This window comes from Solanum verrucosum, unplaced genomic scaffold, assembly GCF_900185275.1.
Source record: "Solanum verrucosum unplaced genomic scaffold, falcon-dt-bn FXZP01000163.1, whole genome shotgun sequence".
Lineage (NCBI taxonomy): Eukaryota > Viridiplantae > Streptophyta > Magnoliopsida > Solanales > Solanaceae > Solanum > Solanum verrucosum.
Window position 1 is genome coordinate 836,803 of NW_026020379.1, and position 19,847 is coordinate 856,649.

The following is a 19,847-nucleotide window of genomic DNA, read 5'->3' on the forward strand; positions in this document are numbered from 1 at the left end:
CACTAAGTGTATGTAGCTTAATTAGGCTTTCGAGCACCTGTTTTAATTTTTTTGGACATGTATATGTTGCACTCAACCTGTATATCAGTGTGTACTTAGTGTGTACAGTCCACTTTTTGATTTTCTAAGACTTCTGTTTCAGCTTCCTTGACCTGTAAGTCAGCTTCTCAAGACCTATTCATCTTTGGATTTTTCTGGACAGCGTATGAGACTCGAGATTAACCACGAAGAACTTATACACCAATGTGAGCTCTGTTTTTAGAAGGTAAAAATCTCTTTCTTTCTTTCTCCCTCTCTTAAACTTCTCCTCTCTAAAACCTAATACCCCCTTTCAAACGTGAAGACACCCAGTATTTATAGGAGAAGAACTAGTACAGATTAGGGGGGAAATCAGATAGAAAGGAAGAATTTGAAATTCAATAAATTTGTACCAACTTCCACAAATTCTTGCTCAAAATCAGGGAAAAGGCTGATTCTTACTTTAAATTCAGAAAAAAAGAGCACAGGCGTATGGGCAAGGCTGCCGATGTTGTAGTTGTCAGGGCTCTTCGAGATTTGGTGAGATTTTTCGAGTTTGCTGGGATTTTTCGCTGGATTTCGCTGCTAGTTCGCGTCTGGTACACGTGAGGAAAATGAGGTGGGGTCGGGACGGTGTGGGTATTGTATCTTGGGTTTGCAGTGTATGTATTGCTGATGTTATTAAGAATGGTGGGCTGGGTCGAATGGAAACAAAAGTGGGCTGGAATTTGGTATTGTTATTGGGCTGCGAATTAGGCCCAAGTTTAGTCTATCACAAATGGGTTAGTGTTAAATAAAAGAGAGGTAAAATTAGAATTGAAAATTTTACCCATTTGTTTAAAATTATAGCAAATTGAATTAAAGAACTTAGCCAAATTGAGCTTAATTTGTTAAATTCGGCCAAATCTCAATCAAGATGAATTTAAACAAAATTAATTAACGAGCTTCTTAAACTTAACGAAATAAAACAATTAATTTACTTGTAAACAAATTTACTCAAAAACATAACTTAAACTAATCAAACAAATACTTAATTAAAGCAAAAATCTTTTTGAGATGATTTTTGAATATTCTTAAAATATATTAATTATAAAACACATATATTATTTAAAAATTATAAAAATGATACAACTAATTAAAATGACTTGCAAACTATATTTATTTATTTTTTTGAAATTTTATAAAGGCGGATTCGGTACACTCTTTCCTCGGATAGAAACAGAGCTAATTATTTTAAATCATTTGAAATTGAAGAAGCTCGATGATTAATTGATAATGTGGAGGTCAAAAATTGGGTGTCAACAGTTGTTCCTCATTTGACTTAGCTTGACGAAAAAAATTCGAGACAAATGAAATTGACGAATCCAATTTTGACCAACCACATCTTCATCTCTTAGACAAGGGATTTTGGTACGGACTTTAGGAATTATGGCCGAACCCCGAAAATTGGTTTCCTACACATCTCAGGCAATATGAGAATTTAGGGCACTTGTAGTTCGATACGCTTGATTTGATGCACAATTATGAAAGAATTCGAAAGCTATTTCGATATCGAATTATGAAGAGATCAGAATGCTCAAAAATAAGATTTAAGAGAGGATGTCGGAATACAACCGAGTTTTCAGCACTGAGCCCGCCTACATATCCTTCAACTCAAGGAATCAGGCTATTTGTAGTTCGATTCGATCGGTTGAAAAGGAAATCTATTATGCAAGATAACCTTTGGTTTTAGAGGAGTGACAAGTAAGTCGAGTATGAAAAAGAGGCTTGCAACCTCTTAGCCATGAATGTGGGCCCCTTCACACCCATAATTAATAACTTTCATGGACATAATTTCCAAAGCTCTTGGTGTACTGTCACTCAGATTGGAAAGTTTCCTTTGGTGAGAGTGAAAAGTTTCCTGAATGCGAAATTGAAACTGATAAACCAAAAGAAAAACCCGCATGCCTTCTGATAGGGGTGTGATTTGATTGTGGTGGAAGTCACTCCTCAACTCGCATCCTAAGAGTTTGATACTCCTCTTCAGACTATGTCCCAGTTCACTGCTAAGAAAACGTTTCACGTTGTGCTGCATCCTTTTTTATGTCGTTCGCACATGTGGCTTGGTTTGAGAATTCATTCTCTTGGATGCTCTCGGCAAAGACTGAAATAAACTTGTTAGTAGAAACTATAATTTAAATAGAGAAGTGGTATGTTTTACAGTATTCGGCACACGTTCTTTTTTGTAAATATTCTGACGTCAGCCTCTATCGGTTTTGACGCAATAGATAATGAATTGATATGATTCTACAATGATGATGACTTTCTCGATAATATAATATTGTTGATGACGATATTTCATTGATAGGATGATGCTGCTACATTGATGATAAAAATGATGATGCTCGATTGATAAGAAAATGCTGCTACATTGATGATCTTTTGGCAAGATGATGTTGATCCAATGGTAGGATGATGTTGGCGAGCTTGCTTGGCGCGATGACGATGGTTTATCGGCAGGATGATGTTGATCCATTCAGCAATGATATTATCACCTATGATAATATAATACGGATGACCCTCTCGGTGATTTGAATATATAATGACCCTTTTGGTAATGGAAGATGTAATGGCCCTCTCGACTCTTGTAAATGATGGCCCTTTCGGCGTTTGAAGATGCAATGGCCCTCTTGGCATTTGAAGATGCAATGACCCTCTCGACGTTTGAAGATGATGTCCCTCTCGGCATTTGAAGATGCAATGGTGGCGCTCTTGGCAGTTTGAATATGTAATGGCCTTCTTGGCATTTGAAGATGCAATGACCTTCTTGGCGGTTGCATATATGATGGCCCTCTCAGTGTTTCAAGATGCAATGGTCCTCTTGACATTTGAAGATGCAATGGCCCTCTTGGCATTTGAAGATGCAATGGTGACTCCCTCGGCATTTGAATATGTTGGCCCTCTCGACGTTTAAAGATGCAATGACCCTCTCGGCGTTTGAAGATAATGGCCCTCTCGGCTTTTGAAAATGAAATAGTCATCTCGACGTTTGAATGCAATGACCCTCTCGGCATTTGAAGCTGCAAGCCCTCTCTGTGTTTGAAGATGATGGTCATTTCAGCGTTTGAAGATGCTGGCCCTCTAGGCGTTTGAAGATAATGGCTCTCTCGGCGTTTGAAGATGCAATGGCCCTCTTGGCGGTTTGAATGCAATGTCTCTCTCGACATTTGAAGATGATGGCCCTCTCGGCATTTGAAGATGCAATGGTTCTCTCGGCGTTTAAAGATGATGGCCCTCTCGGTGTTTGAAGATGTAATGACCCTCTTGGCATTTTGAATATGCAACAGCCCTCTTGGCATTGAAAGATTCAATGGCCCTCTTGGCATTTGAATATGTAATGGCCCTCTTGGCATTGTAGATTCAATGGCCCTCTTAGCGTTTGAATATGTAATGGCCCTCTTGGCGTTTGAATATGTAATGACCTTCTTGGCATTGTAGATGATGGTCCTCTCGGAGTTTGAAGATGCAATGGTCCTCTTGGCGACTTGAATACAAATACCCACTCGGCATTTAAAGATGATGACCCTCTCGGTATTTGAAGATGATGGCCCTCTCGATATTTGAAGATGTTGTTCATCTGGTTGGTGGTATTATATTATTTGATAATACTGTAGAAATGTCCCTTGGGGTGGTAAAAATGATATCCCTCCGGGTGGTTCACATTACCACGTCTGATATCGACAGGATTTGTGAATATTTTCAAACATTCCTGATACTGAAAAATGTAATTTGATGTCATTGAAAATGCTTGTACATGTTGAGAGTAATGCTTTCACTTGTTCCTACTTTGAACATTTTGTGTTCATTGTGACTCATGCTTTGTTGGAGATTTGAATGAGGTGTTGTTGTTCGTATTCTGAACTGTTTCTTTTTCTTCTAAAAACTTCAATGACTTTTCTGCATCCACAGAAAAGTTGTCAATTTCGGGGCGCTGCTCGCCCTTTTGACGTCTTCGTATTTATTGAGCGGATGAATATAATGATCTTGAGGCAATCTTTTAGACCTACATCTGCAGAAAAATTGTTAGTTTATTTTTTCTAAAACAAACTAATCTATGTTGACTTATTCAATCACTTGCTCCTTGTCTTGTTATGTTCAATTGGTCACTGTGACCTGTTGCTTCTCGATAGACATAAGATGAAATTATACAAAATACTTGACATATTGAAAATTCTTTAAGGAAAAGGATTAATTTTTTTTAGAAATCAATTTGAAAAAGTCATTATCACATGTCATGTCATGCATAACTTAAATTAACGTCCTTGGTTCAACTTTTGACGTGTCCGATAGCTTGTTCTGGAGAATTCAAAAGATCCTTGAAGCTTGAGAAATTTCTAACATGGTAATTCTGAAATCTACTATGATTGGGAAGTTGTGCAATTGACTCTGAAATCCAACGGCGTCGGAGATCGCTGAAATTGGCTATGAACTTTAACAATGCCAGAGATCATTTGAAGTTAGCTTTAAACTTCTAATCATGCTCGAAACGTTCAAAATTAACTACAAACTTCTAGTGATGCTTGAAGAAACTTTTGAGGCCATTCTCAAAAAAATTTGTCCCAGTTAGATGTCTTGGAATATATTAAGCTGTCGATAAATGTCTCATGGAATTTTTGAGATCTTCTCAAAAAATTTATCCAGTTGCAATTCTCAATATGACTTTAGTCTTTACTTGTCAGAGATCTTTTTCTTGAGAATTTTTCAGTCCCTCTCAAAATTTTTGTCCCGATTAGATATCTCAGTGTATCTCGAACTGTTGATATATGACTTGTAGAAATTTTGAGACCACCTCAAAAACTATGTCCCAGTTGCAACTCACAATGTATCTTAAGTCTTGACTTGTTGGAGATTTTGTTCTTGAGAATTTTTAGTCCCTCTCAAAAGTTTTGTCCTGATTAGATGTCTCAGCGTCGATTGGCATTCCGATCCTGGTCATTCATAGATAGTCGACGCTTTTAGTCATAGGCTATCGTCCATTCCTGAGAGCCACAGTTCTGCCCGTTCCGTATTCCATTAAAGAATGAATGGGAATTGATCTGACAGCATCTCAAACTATTGATATATGACTTGTAGAATTTTTCAGACCCCCTCAAAAAATTTGTCCCAGTTGCAACTCACACTGTATTAAAGTCTTGACTTGTCGGAGAGATCCTCTTCTTAAGCATTTTTTAGCCTATTCTTGAGAATTTTTTAATCCCTCTCAAAAAGTCTGTCCCGATTAGATGTCTCAGCGTATCTCGAACTGTTGATATATGACTTGTAGAATTTTTGAGATCCCCTCAAAAATTTTGTCCCAATTGCAACTCAGAATGTATCTTAAGTCTTGACTTGTTGGAGAGATGCTCTTCTTGAGAATTTTTTAGTTCCTCTCAAAAATTCTGACCCTATTTCTATTGTAAAGAAAAATAGAAATCTTATGGGAGATATGACCGAATCATTATGGCGCCTATGTATCCCGTTGAGGCAGGAATCAGGTCAAACGTAGTTCCCCCTCGAGGATTAACAAAAATAAGAAATTTTAATAAGGAAACGACTGAGGCCGAGATAGGCTCCTACATATCTCATTCTTGAGAATTCTGGTCGAACGTAGTTTAAATCAGAGATAATTTTCTAGCATAAGATGATTACAAGCAAATAATGCGATTACAGGGAAAGAAATATAAGAAATTCTGAATCTCCAAATATAGTATCTCTTGATAGCACCTGAGTTGACTGGTCACTTTGTGAGATAATTGAATGTGCTCAACCACGACATGTCATCAAACAAATGTATCATGTATTGCATAAGTAAATTGTTGAGTTTTTTTTTTCTAAGCTTCTGTCAGATGGATCTCGATTCTGGCCTCTTTGACACAGTCATCCTTTCTAAATTTGGTTTCAATGTCATGCAGATTTGACTTATCCTGATCCTCGAATTGTTTCAATTCTTTGACAAGGTTTTCGAGTATCATGATCTCTTTCTAACTCATCGTCATTTAGCTCATTTGTTCATTCAACTTGTGACATGACACGACCTTGATAGATGTGAAATTATTTTTAAAATTAAAGCAAGTGGAATAAATTTTCGCAATAGAAGAGGCTTTCATTGAAAATGAGGAAATACGAAGTTTGGCCATGACCATGGACCATTTTGCCATTTTCAAAATATTACGAGGGAAATTAAAAAATGACATAAAAGGTGGGTCCCGAGCCTCATTCGGACTACCACCGATTTTAGAATGACATAAAATTCATCTTTGTCTATCAAGATGAGCAAGGAATCAAGAGTGGCATGGAAGCCCATTGGCTCGACGTCTCGTATGCTTGATGTCTCGAACAATTCCTCCAGCACAACGTCACATTCTTCGAAAAGATCCCCAATTTCTTCTCCAAGACTGTTATCATTGGCATATTCCTCTATCAGAAAAAGCAGATACAAATGAGGCAAAGGCTTTGATGACACACGATTAATTTCCTTCGTGTTCTGATCATCTTTTGGCGCCAAAGCAAAAGCTTGATGTGGTGCCATGACCACAAATTTGGATTTCTCAATTATGCTCAGAGAAGCTACAACTTTCTCAAGATTGTTTGGGTTGGTTGGGATTATAGTTATCCTCTCACCAATTTTCTTTGACCTCAACCATGTTAATGGTAAGCTTTCCACGATTCAGTAGTAAATCAGTATTGGCATTGGGTATGACAGTTTGAAGATTTACGATCTTTTGATCAATCAAGTCTTGAATTTTATGCTTCAAGTTGATGCAATCTTCAGTGGTATGTTCGATAGCTCCTGAATGGTAAGCACAATGAAGGTCAGACATGTAATGTCTGGAATTGACATTAACATCTTTTGGGTCAATTGTTTGTATTAGATCAGCTGTTTTTAATCTCTCAAAGAGTTGGGTTCAACTTTCAATCAAATGAGTAAAGACACGAGAATGTTTCTTCTCACATTTTGGACGAGGAAGATTATTTCTTGGAGATGGAGGTACTTGAAGATAAATTGAAGGATTTTGGCGAGTATGTGTCGGTGTTTGAAAATTTGGGTATTGTGGAGTTTGGTAGATATGAGGAGCATTTGGGTAATTCGGCAATATAGCTTGGTAACTTGATTGAACATTTGGGTAATTTGGCAATAGAGCCTGGTAATTTGGATAATTTTGTGGGGGAGCTTGGTAATTTGGATAATTTGGTGGTGGAGCTTGGTAATATGGTTAATTTACTGGTGGAGCTTAGTAATTTGGTTGGATGAGGTAAGGATTTTGCGAAGCTAAGAGGTAGGTTTTGGATAGTAAAAACTTTTGTACATTGAGACCGACATTCCTTTTTGATTTTTTGCTCAGTTCAAATGAGATAGAGGAAACATCTTCCCTTTTCCTCCTCAATGGTCTCGAGGATTCATCTTGGGGAGTCATTCGGATGATCTTTCCGGTCTTGAGACCGTTTCCAATATCTTCACCAATTTTGACTATCTCAATGAACTTCCCTCCTGAAATGACAAACATCCTATTGTAGTACTCCTGCTCATGATTGCGTACGAAGACTTCAATAATTTCTTTCTCAGTCATGGGAGGTCTAACCCTTGCAGCCTATTTTCTCCAACGGTAGGCATATTCTCGATAGCTTTCCCAAGACTTCTGTTTGATTCTCTCTAAAGAGTATCGATCGGGAATGAATTCTACATTGTAACCAAACCTTTTAATGAAGTCTTTAGCCAAAGCGTTCCAACTTGGCCATTGTTTCATTTCTTGGGAAATATACCATTCAAAAGCTTCTCATTTTAGGCTTCGACTAAAGAGCCGCATTATCAAAGCCTCGTCTTTTCCAACTCCCACAAATTGGTTGCAATAAGCCCTCAAATGAGCAAAAGGACTTTCCACTCCACTAAAAGTATCAAATTTTAGCACTTTAAAACCTTTTGGGAAATCCAAATGTGGATGAATGCATAAATCTTCATAATTCAACCCCACAATGTCTGGGGTGTATTGCAAGTCCTTTAGTACATTCACAACTTCCTCTCTGATGCATTGCTCAGACTTTCCTTTTATGACCTCCCACTCATTTTCCTTTATTTCATAATGATCGGGTTTAAAATGTGTGGTCAATGGAGGGTATGATTCAGGTGATATTGGAATATGAAAAGCGAATTTTACAGGTATGGGTTGAGTGGTAGGTGAATTTTGGACAATTTGAGTAGGAGTTTGAACAATAAGAGGAAAATTTTGGAGATTGGCAGTATTTGGATTTTGAGGATTAGGTAGCTTTTGGTGTAAAGAGCTAGCGTGATATGGGTTAGGTATGGTTGGGTAGATGATGGGTGGTTTTGGAATCATAGCGGGGGATGAATTATTTGGAAAATATTCGGGTGTTGGATATAAAATAAGAAAATGGAGTGGAGGTCTTCCATTGTCTAGAATAGGAGTGTTGGAAATGATAGCGAGATTTGTCAAATCTCGGGTCTTATCCATTTTAGCCCTCATTTCAGCAATCTGTTGGAACAATCGTGCAATCATCTTGTTCTGTTCAACAATGATAAGGTCATTCACAGTTATTTTGGTCAAATCAGTATTCTTGAAAAGTTGACTTGTGTGGAGTCAATGGCATTTTGTATCTGTAATTGACATACTTTTCATTTTTTGATTGAGAGGAAACTTTAATTTGCTTGAGAGAGCGAAAAAAATAGAATTTTTCAAAGATGCGGATCGAGTCTTGAAAGACTACCTACGTATCTCATGGAGGAGAATTCAGGTTCTACGTAGTTCGACCTGCTTGAATCTTTTTTCAAATTGAGTAAGAGGGTTAACCTTTTTTGAAAGATGAAGTTTGAATTTTTTAGGAAAACTAAAGACTCGAAGAGTATTTGGACGCACTTTCGATAGTGACTTGATATTTGTGTTTAGGGGTTCTAAGAACAATTCAAAGATAAGTAAGCTAGAATATCTCCAAATAAAGCAACATATTCACACAAGCAGTTATAACACATAAGCAAATATTGCGCGTTCTAAACAAATATGTGACGCTTTTGTGCTAAGGGTAGGCCTAACGATTCGAAACATGTATAACGTCATTTGAAACATCTCATTGTCCCAAAACCCAAATTTATACAAACTTTGTGAATAAACTAAATGGGAATACATTAAAAGGAAAAGGGATACAAATAATCCGTCTCACACAAGACAATCTTAAACTATGCCTCCATGGAAGGTTTTTCTCTCTCGAGCTTCTTGTCGTCTCCGGGTGTCAATGCCTTTGGATGGACTAGTAGCTTGTAAAACTATTTCTTCAACTAGAATAAGCTATAATCTACCTCTTACTCGTGGGACAATGATTTTTTAAACCACGTATACATTCTTCAAATTGAAACACATAAGTATGAACGCACAGCCAGTTTGGACTTAGGGTGGTCTTTCTATAGGCCCAACACAACTTGGGTGTTGGGTCATTTTAGTTCAATGCACTAAATTGAGGGATTTGGTTTCGCTCTACATTAGTTCACTAAGAGTGGGTTTACTAGACACAAGGTTCCCGAGTGGACAACTCGAGTGACAAGGCTATGCGGTCACGCATAAAAAGATCTGGATACCCCGCACATATGCTAACTCTCCTAACTTTTGGGATTTTGAAAGAAATTTGCTGGTGCGCAAAACACATATCGCGTGTACGTGTGATTGTGTGAATTTTCCAAAATTGGAGAAAGTATGATGGAATGACAGTTTATAAAGCAGTAACAAATATACAATTTATGAAAAACAATAACAAATAAACAGTTTATATCACATACGCATGAAAAATAAAACATTAGGCGTGTAAAATAAGCAAACAAGTATACATACGTTAAAGCCTTAATAATTAACCAAAGTTTGTTATGGTTATAACCTATTAAATCTCCAGCGAAGTCGTCATTACTGTTATGCCGTAATTTTACTATCTTAGAAAAATCATTTTTTGAAATGTTCTAAGTATAAAATAATTTGACAAAAATACTTAGAAAAAGAGTCGCCACTTAATTTTTTAAAGAAATTAAGAAAACTTAATTTAAAAAGATTTTAACAGATTAAATCTTTATAAATTTAGAGAAAATGGATAAAAGGTTCTTGTTTACACTTTAAGAAGGTTTTTAAGGCATTTGAAGCGTCTGCTAACATGTGGTTACCCTACGACTTAGATTAAATATTTGACTATTTATAGGAAAAATGATTTAGAATAATAATTTATAATATTTGATTAACTTTGAGAAAATAGTCAAATAAAGAACATCTTTTTTTTTTTGAAAAAAGGGGCCTTAATTGAAATATTTGAATTGAATCACAAGTGATTATAATTTATTTGAATCTTTTTAGAAATAATAATTTTAACCAATTTTGTCGATTAAACTATGAAAACTATTTTTTATTAATTGAAAAATAAATAAAAAGTTTTGACTAAAGACATTCAACAAAGGTATAAGAGTTGATTAAAAATGAAATTTTATTAGTTCTTCTTTTAGGAATTTAATTAAGTTAAACCAAATCAAATAAAAGAGTTAGAATTAATACAAATAATAATAATAATAATAATAAGAGTAAAGTAAGAAAGTTGGAATGTGGGCCTTTTTGCCCAAATTCCCAAATTTTGTGGGCCTTTTTTCCCATTTTCACCTTGACCTATTGTGCAAAAGATGGGCTTTGACCCATTTCCGTCCCCTCAAAATCTGCATATACAATGAGCGTATACTCATGTATATAGGCTATATTTTAGCCCATTTTTTGTATATTCAACTATACACTAAGTGTATGAAACCTAATTCAGCTTTCATGCACCTGTTTTAACTTTTTTGCACATTTATATGTTGCACTCAACCTGTATATCAGTGTATACTTAGTGTGTACAGTCCACTTCTTGATTTTCTGAGACTTATGTTTCAGCTTCCTTGACCTGTAAGTCAGCTTCTCAAGACTTTTTCATCACTTTGGCATTTTTTTGGGCAGCGATTGGGATTCGAGATTAACCACGAAGAACTTCTACACCACTGTGATCTCTGTTTTCAGAAGGTAAAAATCCCTTTCTTTCTTTCTCCCTCTCTCAACTCTTCTCTCAAACTTCTCCTCTCTAAAACTTAATACCCCCTTTCAACCGTGAAGACAACCGGTATTTATAGGAGAAGAACTAGGACCGATTAGGGGGGAAATCAGATAGAAAGGAAGAATTTGAAATTTAAATAATTTGTACCAACTTCCACAAATTCTTGCTCAAAATCAAGGAAAAGGCTGATCCTTACTTCAAATTCAGAAGAAAAAAAAAAGAGCACAGGCGTATGGGCAAGGCTGCCAATGTTGACGTTGTCATGGTTCTTTACGATTTGGTGAGATTTTCCGAGTTTACCGGGATTTTTCGCTGGATTTCGCTTCTAGGTCGTGTCTGGTACGCGTGAAGAAGACAAGGTGGGGTCGGGACAGTGTGGGTATTGTATGTTGGGTTTGTTGTGTATGTATTGCTGATGTTATTAAGAATGGTGGGCTGGGTCGAATGGAAACAAAAGTGGGTTGAAATTTGATATTATTATTGGGCTAGGAATTAGGCCCAAGTTTAGTCTATCACAAATTGGTTAGTGTTAAATAAGAGAGGTAAAATTGGAATTGAAAATTTTACCCATTTGTTTAAAATTATAGCCAATTGAATTTAAGAACTTAGCCAAATTGAGCTTAATTAGTTAAATTCAGCCAAATCTCAATCAAGACGAATTTAAACAAAATTAATTAACGAGCTTCTTAAACTTAACGAAATATAACAATTAATTTACTTGTAAACAAATTTACTCAAAAACATACCTTAAACTAATCAAATAAATACTTAATTAAAGCAAAAATCTTTTTGAGATGATTTTCTAATATTCTTAAAATATATTAATTATATACATAATTATAAAACACATATATTATTTAAAAATTATAAAATGATACAACTATTTAAAATGACTTGCAAACTATATTTATTTATTTTTTTGAAATTTTATAAAACTAATTATTTTAAATCATTTGAAATTGAAAAAGCTCGATGATTAATCGATAATGTGGAGGTCAAAAATTGAGTGTCAACAATGATTGGGCAGGAAGCGCAGCTGATATATGAAAATCACATCCTGATATGCTTGTACACTTGGTTTAGGCATGTTCTCATAACGGAATTCAAAGAATCAAGAAGTGGTAGCTGAATCTTCTACAGAAGATGAGTACATCGTCGTTGTTGGTGCAACTAATCAAGCTCTATGGTTAAGAAAGATTTTGAGTGATTTAATTTGGAGCAAAATCTTATTGAATCGGTTGTCAATAAGGTTGACAACAAGTGTTTTAGGAAGAAAAAAAAGTGCTTCTGGGAATTAAGTAGCAGAAGTTGTGGCTACAAATCATTTCATCACTAGTGTATTTAGTATTGAGGAAAATATTTGGCAACTGACTAGTCAGGAAAGGCCATTTGTCAAACTACTTTGAGAGGAATATCAAGCACCTACTTTGAAGTTTCCATACATAGAACTGCAATAATTTTTCTTCTAACTTTTAATATACTAAATATTAAAGGGTGTAGCCTAGTGGTCAATGAAGTAATTGAAAATCATGAGGTCTCAGGTTCAAAACTTAATTGAGACAAGAAAAAATACTAGGTGATTCTTCTCATCTCTCCTAGCCTTGGTGGACAGAGTTACCTGATACCTATTGCTGGTGGGAGGTGACATATATCTCATGGAATTAGTCGAGGTGCACGAAAACTGGCTCGAACACTAGGGTTGTTCAAAACGAAACCAAAACTGGAAAAAGTTATTGATTTATCACTAATGGGTTATTGATTTAGAGGTTTTGATAACTATTTTGATTTATTTTTGTTATCAGGCTAACAGTTCCTAATGGTTTGAGATTTTTTCTTTACAAATTAACCTATAACCCGGTAGTAAATTAAATAATTATATATATATATATATACCATTTTGTATATAAAATCCTTGACTTAGAGTTTAGTTTACTACTTTTATTTATGGTTGTCTCAAACTCTTGATTATTCTACAATGTAAAAGTGTTTGCTTTTGAAAAGATGCAATTTGTGAACTCATGTGCAAGGATCATTTAATTTGTCACCTTGTTTCTAAGTTATTTTCAATGATTTTTTGTGTCAATTCTTAACGATTAAACCGATAACCGATCAATAATCGATAAACCCATAACCGATAACCAATAAGTCAAATCGATAAACTTTAAAATCGAAGTCAACCGATCGATAACCAGCCTTATCGGACACCACAATCATCAAAAAAATAATAATAAATACCTCTTGATGTTTTGTTTTACCACACTATGGGTGGTGTTCAGGGAGGTGGGGGTGGGGGTGGGGTTTAGAGTGATGACAATGGGGGCTACGAAAGTAGAGTGAAGATGAGGTGTATTAGAGGGTGGAAATGACACAATCAATGTAAAATGTAATTATTTATGGAACTTATTTTTTAAAAAATATAAACTTTTTCAGATACTTTGATCAATTAAATATGAGAAAATCAGAAAATATTTCCTCATATCAAACAAAAATATATTTTCCCTAAATTTGGAAAATGGTCAAATTTGACCATGACCCAAAATTTTGTCTGTTTCCTATTATCCAAGGACAAATTTAAATCAGTTATAATGAACATCGTACTTGTAAGCTTGAGGGGAGTATTGAAAGTAGTGGTGAAACTTAGTGCTTGCATAGATAGAGGTAGAATTTAAATTTTATGAGTTTTGAATTTTATAATAATTATTTTAAGTAATAATATAAGATTTAAAATTTGATATTTATAATACAAATATATTATTTGAACAAAATCTATAAAATTCGACTGAAACCCACATGCGAACCAGACTTAATTATTGTATCTTCCTATCAAGACTTAATTATTTTCCAATAAAAATATAAATAATTATGCTGCTATAGAACTGTAGGAGTGGTAATTGAGCGGGTTGTGACAAATTTGGGAGGGTCATAATGAGTTAAGACAATAATCGGATCAAGATCCAACCTAATCTAAAGTTGATTGGGTCAAAATGGGTTAGATAATGAGTTATATAACGGGTCAAGACCCAACCTAATCCATTTTTTTACTAAGCTTAATTATTGTATTTGTTCTTTTAAACTATTTTAGTACCTAATAAATTTTATTTTTTTTATTATGACTATATTTAACATATCAAATTGAAAAAAAAAGTTAATTTTTTTTTGGATAAAATTTCTCATTAGCCAATGTGGGTTACATATCAACCCAAATTTTGATAGGTTGAAATGGGTTGAGGTAATGAATGAGCGGGTCAACAATCCCCCCAACTTAAACAAGTTGGACGGATTGAGTTTAATTTTGCCACTCTGGTATAGAAGGTAATTCTTGAATGATATTACAACCACGTGTTCACAAGTTTAATTTGTAATATACAGGGGTGGACCCTAGGGGGTTCACCCGAACCCCTCGTCAAAATATTACACTATATATATAACGTCAAATTCTGATTTTAATGGTATATATATTAAAATGAACCCCCTAAAACAAAGTATAGGTTTGACTCAATGGTTAAGTGGTTCAAGATATGACCCTAGGTCGTGGGTTTGAATCCCACGGGCAACATTTTTTCCCTCTTTTTAATGCTTTGGAAAATGAAACTTTTGGGTTTAGACCTTTTTTTCCTTTTTCATTATTTTTTCCTTTTATTCCATTTCTTTTTTTTAATTTGTTTTTGTTTAAATTTATTAGACACATTCTTTTTTTTTATTATTATTATTTTTATATCTATTATTCATGTTGTTTCAACGTAACTCTTTTTCATATACTAACTTGAGAAAATCTTTTAAATATGATGAATTATATTTAACTTGAAATTGAGATAGAAATATAATTTATTTTTTAAAAAAAAAAAGGTAAATTAGATGTAATTGAATGAAGAAACTTAAATATCATCAATATCCTTTTAAAAATATTAATTTATAAAATTCATGAAATTTCTTTTATATTTTTAATTTAATTAAAGGGATGGAAACTTATTTGATTTATTTGTTATTTGTCTTGTTTACAAATTATGACTAATCTAGTAAATTGAACTATATGAACTAAAACAATTGACAATGCTATTTATTTATCTTCTGAATATACATTATAATATTAGTAACTCTATTCTTACACATTTTTAGAGAATCTTGACGATTTTCATATTAATATGTGATTGATTGGATACTAATTTAAAAATTTTAAAAAGTGAAAACTAAAGTAAAACATTACAAAATAAAAGTATAAAAAACCACAAGAAATTTTAAGAATGCTCGATGGAGCATGATAAAAGTAGAAATAAATGTTTAATATGGTATGATAAAGTAAGTTAAAGTTAGCATGATAAGGTAAATATCTTTCTTCCCCGTCTCGCTTCCTTTTTCATCATTTAATTTTCACGTGTTTCAGGAATTAACTTATGTAATACAGTCGATTCGCTAAAATTCTTATCAATGTATCTTTATCCTCGATATCTTTTATTAGTTTAGTCTTTACTTTTATGATCCAAATGAAATAATATTTATGATTCTTGTAGAGCATGCCGAAGGGCTACTACGCTCACCGCACACGTGCATTACTACCTGAACCTCTTTTTTATATTTTGAACCCCTGAGCAAAAATCTTGGGTCCGCCACTGGTAATATCACTAATTGAGTATTTACATTACTCTATCGAGTGTCATATAATTAATTAAAACAATATTTCTTATCAAATAAGAGTAGAACTTTATTTACAACACTATTAGTTGTTTTAATCTTGGAGTAATTGTGTATCTCAATTTATGTGAGAATTTTTAATTGTACAAGAATTATAACCATTAGATTTTGATTTAAATTTTTTAATCTATAAGCATTTTGCTAATGAAGTTTGTAATTATATTGATTTTCTCTCTATAACATTGATCATGCGCAAAGCGTATACACAAAGACTAGTTTAATTAAAACAAAAATAACAATATTATTTTTATTAGAAAACAAAGCATCATCCCAACTCGTTGTTCTTCTACCTTTGGATGGTTTTGTTTCTACTAGGAGCAATCTGGATTAGGCTCAATTGGCATAAAGGCAGTGAAGTGACATAGCTGAGGAAGTTGTTTAGCTTTTGTATAGTTCACAATGCCAAATTTCTCAAGATATTTGATGCAATCGCAAAGAACTTTGCGGTCTGATTGTGAGGCAGCGGCTGTTTTAGCCAAACTTTGCAATCCAACACAACATTCTTCACTAGGTTTTGGATCTTGAGCTAGTACAAAAAGTGAACAAGGTTTTACTAAGTGTAGAACATCTCTCTCACAGTTAACACCTCCGTTAACATCTCCATTTGTTTGGCCTAAAATTAGAGCAAGAGCAAACAAAGTTAAAACAATTTTTGCCATTTTTTTTTTATGAATTCTTGGTGATGTATGAATGAATATTGTAGAAAGTCTATTTATAGAGATGAGTATTCAAGTATTTTGAATTTAACATTAATGTGAAGTCATGTATTCACTTGATTTATTTGACTAGAGAGAATGTAGTAATTAAAGTAATCTTTGACTATTCAATTATTTTGAATTTATTAACACTAATATGAAGCCATATATTCACTTGGTTTGTTTGACTAGAGAGAATGTAGTAATTAAAGTAATCTTGACTATTCAATTGTTTTGAATTTAACATTAATATGAAGCCATGTATTCACTTGGTTTGTTTGACTAGAGAGAATGTAGTAATTAAAGTAAACTTGACTATTCAATTATTTTGAATTTAACATTAAAGTAATCTTAAGATACGGTGATTAATATTTGATTATTAAGAAACAACAAATACTATGTATAGTGAATTTATTTTTATAATGAATCATTGAATTTTTGAATTTATTTTACAATGAATCACTTAATAAAAAAAAAAATTACAATGAATCATACACATATATTGTACTTTATGTATAATGAATTTATTTTTTATATGAATTCAATAAATATAATATATAATTTAATAAGATGTAATGATTTTGATGTATTCATTGTACTTTATGTGTAATAAAAAAATTATGTGAATTCAATAAATATGATACATAGATTAGTAAGGTACAATGATTTTGATATAATCAAAATTAACCTTCATTGAATCTCAAAATATTCTTTAAATTAATAAATATTAATTATCGATTAAATACTACCTCCACAAAATAATAATATTTGCTATCAAGAAGCATCAAGACATGAAGTTTGGATTGAAGCTATGAAGGAGAAGATTGGTATATAGAGAAGAATGATACATGAAAGTTGGTTGATAATTCCAAAAACATAAATGCAATAGGGGTGAAGTGGGTTTATAAAACCAAACTTAATTCAGATAGCTCATTTTATAAATATAAAGCAAGCTTATTGTGAAAGGATATGTGCAAGTTTCAGGTCTGGATTATGGAGACACGTTTGCACCTATTCCACGACATGATACAATAAGACTTCTATTTGCTTTGGTAACTCAGTCAAATTGAAAGTTGTATCATTTGGATGTGAAGTTGACATTCTTAAATGGACAGTTGCAGAAGAAGATTTATGTCAGCCAACTAAAAGGCTTTCAGGTTTCAAGAATGGAGAATAAAGCCTACGAGTTACATAAGGCATTTTAGGGATTAAGCAGGCTCCTCGAGTCTGGTATAATAAGATTGAAGCACATCTCATTTATTATGGATTCAAAAGAAGTTGAAAAGGAAGGCACTTCATATGTGAAGAAGGCTAAAGATGGAGATGTTCTTGTAGTGTCACTCTATGTTGATGATCTTTTGTTAACAGGAAGCAATGATGCTATGGTAAATCAATTCAAGCAAGAAATGGAGATCAAACTCGAAATGTATTATTTGGGTGAAATGAGTTATTTTTTGGGAAACTACTGTTGGAATTTTCATTTCTTAGAGAAAATATGCATTAGATATTCTTAAAAGATTCAAGATGGAGAGGTGCAAGCCTGTATCGACCTTGCTGGTTTCACAATGAAAAGATTTCAAAGTTTGAAGGAGGTGACAAGGCTGTTCGAACAGTTTATGGAAGTATAATTGGTAGTATGTTATTTTTGACAACAACAAGACCTGATCTCATGTTCGCGACAAGTCTTTTGTCGAGATTTATGCAAGCTCTAAGTCAAGTTGATCTTGGTGTTGCTAAACTGTAACGACATGTTCCCGTCGTTATAGAAAAACCAATGGGGAAAAAATTTGGGCCGGAAAACTTTTTCGTAGTAACTTGGAATTTCCCAATCTAGTCCAGATTTGGACGAAATCGGAATCAGTAAGGTCTAGGGAAATCTGGTAACAATTGGGAGATCTAATTATGATTTTTATCACATGAGTAGATAGCTAAGATGTTAAGGAACCTATACAACTTTACGGAATTCAATTTGGGCGAGTAAAACTCCCGAAATCGATCTTAGCGTGAAAAGGTAGTTTATAAGTGTCATGTGACGAAGGTGTGTTGTTAAATAGGAGTTTGGAAATTCTTTATTTAGCTCTATGTTCCGTACAATCCGCTGCAGCGGGATTTTGTGTCGCCAGTGCGAGGCAGTTGTAGCGTGGTGAGGACTGTTGTGGCAGGACAGACGCAACTTAAGTTGGAAATAAACCCCAAAAATATTTTATTCTGCACTTTTCGACTTTGAGAGCTAAGGAACGACCCAAGGTGTTTTCTTGATAGTTTTCCACCATTCTTGATGCTAAATGTAAGGTTTTCACTCCCCGAATCCATTTTTCGATCCGTAGAACGTAGTTTCTTGGGTGATAATTGTTGGGGATGGGGTTTGGATGGTGGAAAAAGCCCTAATTTGGATAATGAGATCATGGGTTTGATCTAGGGTTGAAAGTGTTGACTTAATCCGAGTAATTAGACATTGTTTATTGATTCACGTGTTATTTTGATTGTTTGTAGACCAAGAACAAGTGGAAAGAATCCGAAAAGGGAAGAATCAAGTTTCTTAAGGGATTCAAGCTTTGTTCGAGGTAGGTGATGGTTGTGATTTCATGTTGTGTGATGTATGTATGTTTGTTCTTGCTTCATTATAATACGTGCATGTATGCGAATGTTGCATATTGATCACACAATTTATAAATGAGGATGATTGAATAATTGTTTGCCATGAAATCATGACTTAATTGTATGATTATGAGAAAATACCTGTGATTGTGATTGTGGCTTGTTGAATGGATCAGGTGTTGCGTTTCGACACACTAACTTAGATCGGTTGCCACGTTCTGGCATTCATATGGGATCGGTTTCCACGTTCCGACATAAACATTGGATCAGGTACCACTAACCGGTACACTAACAATTTGGGTTTTGGTTCCATGAGAGGACCATTGACTTGGCATAACTGTGTAATTGAGATTTGTGAACTTGATCGTTATTCGTATATGATATTGATATTGATAGTGTATATGTTCAGCGTATGCATGTTATTATTATGTTGTAATGGCTTATGTATGTTGCACTTAGTGGGATAGCCGTGTGATCCTACCAGTACACTGTGGTTGTGTACTGATAATGCACTTGCTCTTTCTTTGTTGAGTACAGGGCATCTTCAGGCGGCTATTGACAGACCTCACTTAAAAGATCAATGATCGTTTCGAATTCAAGGGTGAGTCAGTTCTTCCGGGCTGCCATGAGTTCTCTTTCTGTTTATGTCCACATTTCGGACTTAGACTTTCTAGTTAGTTATTCGTATGTTAGTTTAGGGGTTGTACCCTTTCTTGTTTAGACTTATCGTTCTAGTTAGAGTTTTGGTACATTGACTTTCAGGTTCTA

General features: G+C 34.1%; 1 protein-coding gene across 1 annotated transcript; it reads right to left on the bottom strand.

The window, feature by feature from the left end:
- Window positions 1-16,097: 16,097 nt before the first annotated feature.
- On the bottom strand, window positions 16,098-16,445 carry LOC125839012 (non-specific lipid-transfer protein-like). The gene has a single exon (XM_049518008.1). The coding sequence runs from the start codon at window positions 16,443-16,445 to the stop codon at window positions 16,098-16,100; it is 348 nt and encodes a 115-aa protein (XP_049373965.1).
- Between the last annotated feature and the right edge of the window lie 3,402 nt (window positions 16,446-19,847).

What these genes read in the sequence shown, in the direction of transcription:
- LOC125839012 (XM_049518008.1), bottom strand. Translation starts at nt 16,445, where the DNA reads ATGGCAAAAATTGTTTTAACTTTGTTTGCTCTTGCTCTAATTTTAGGC.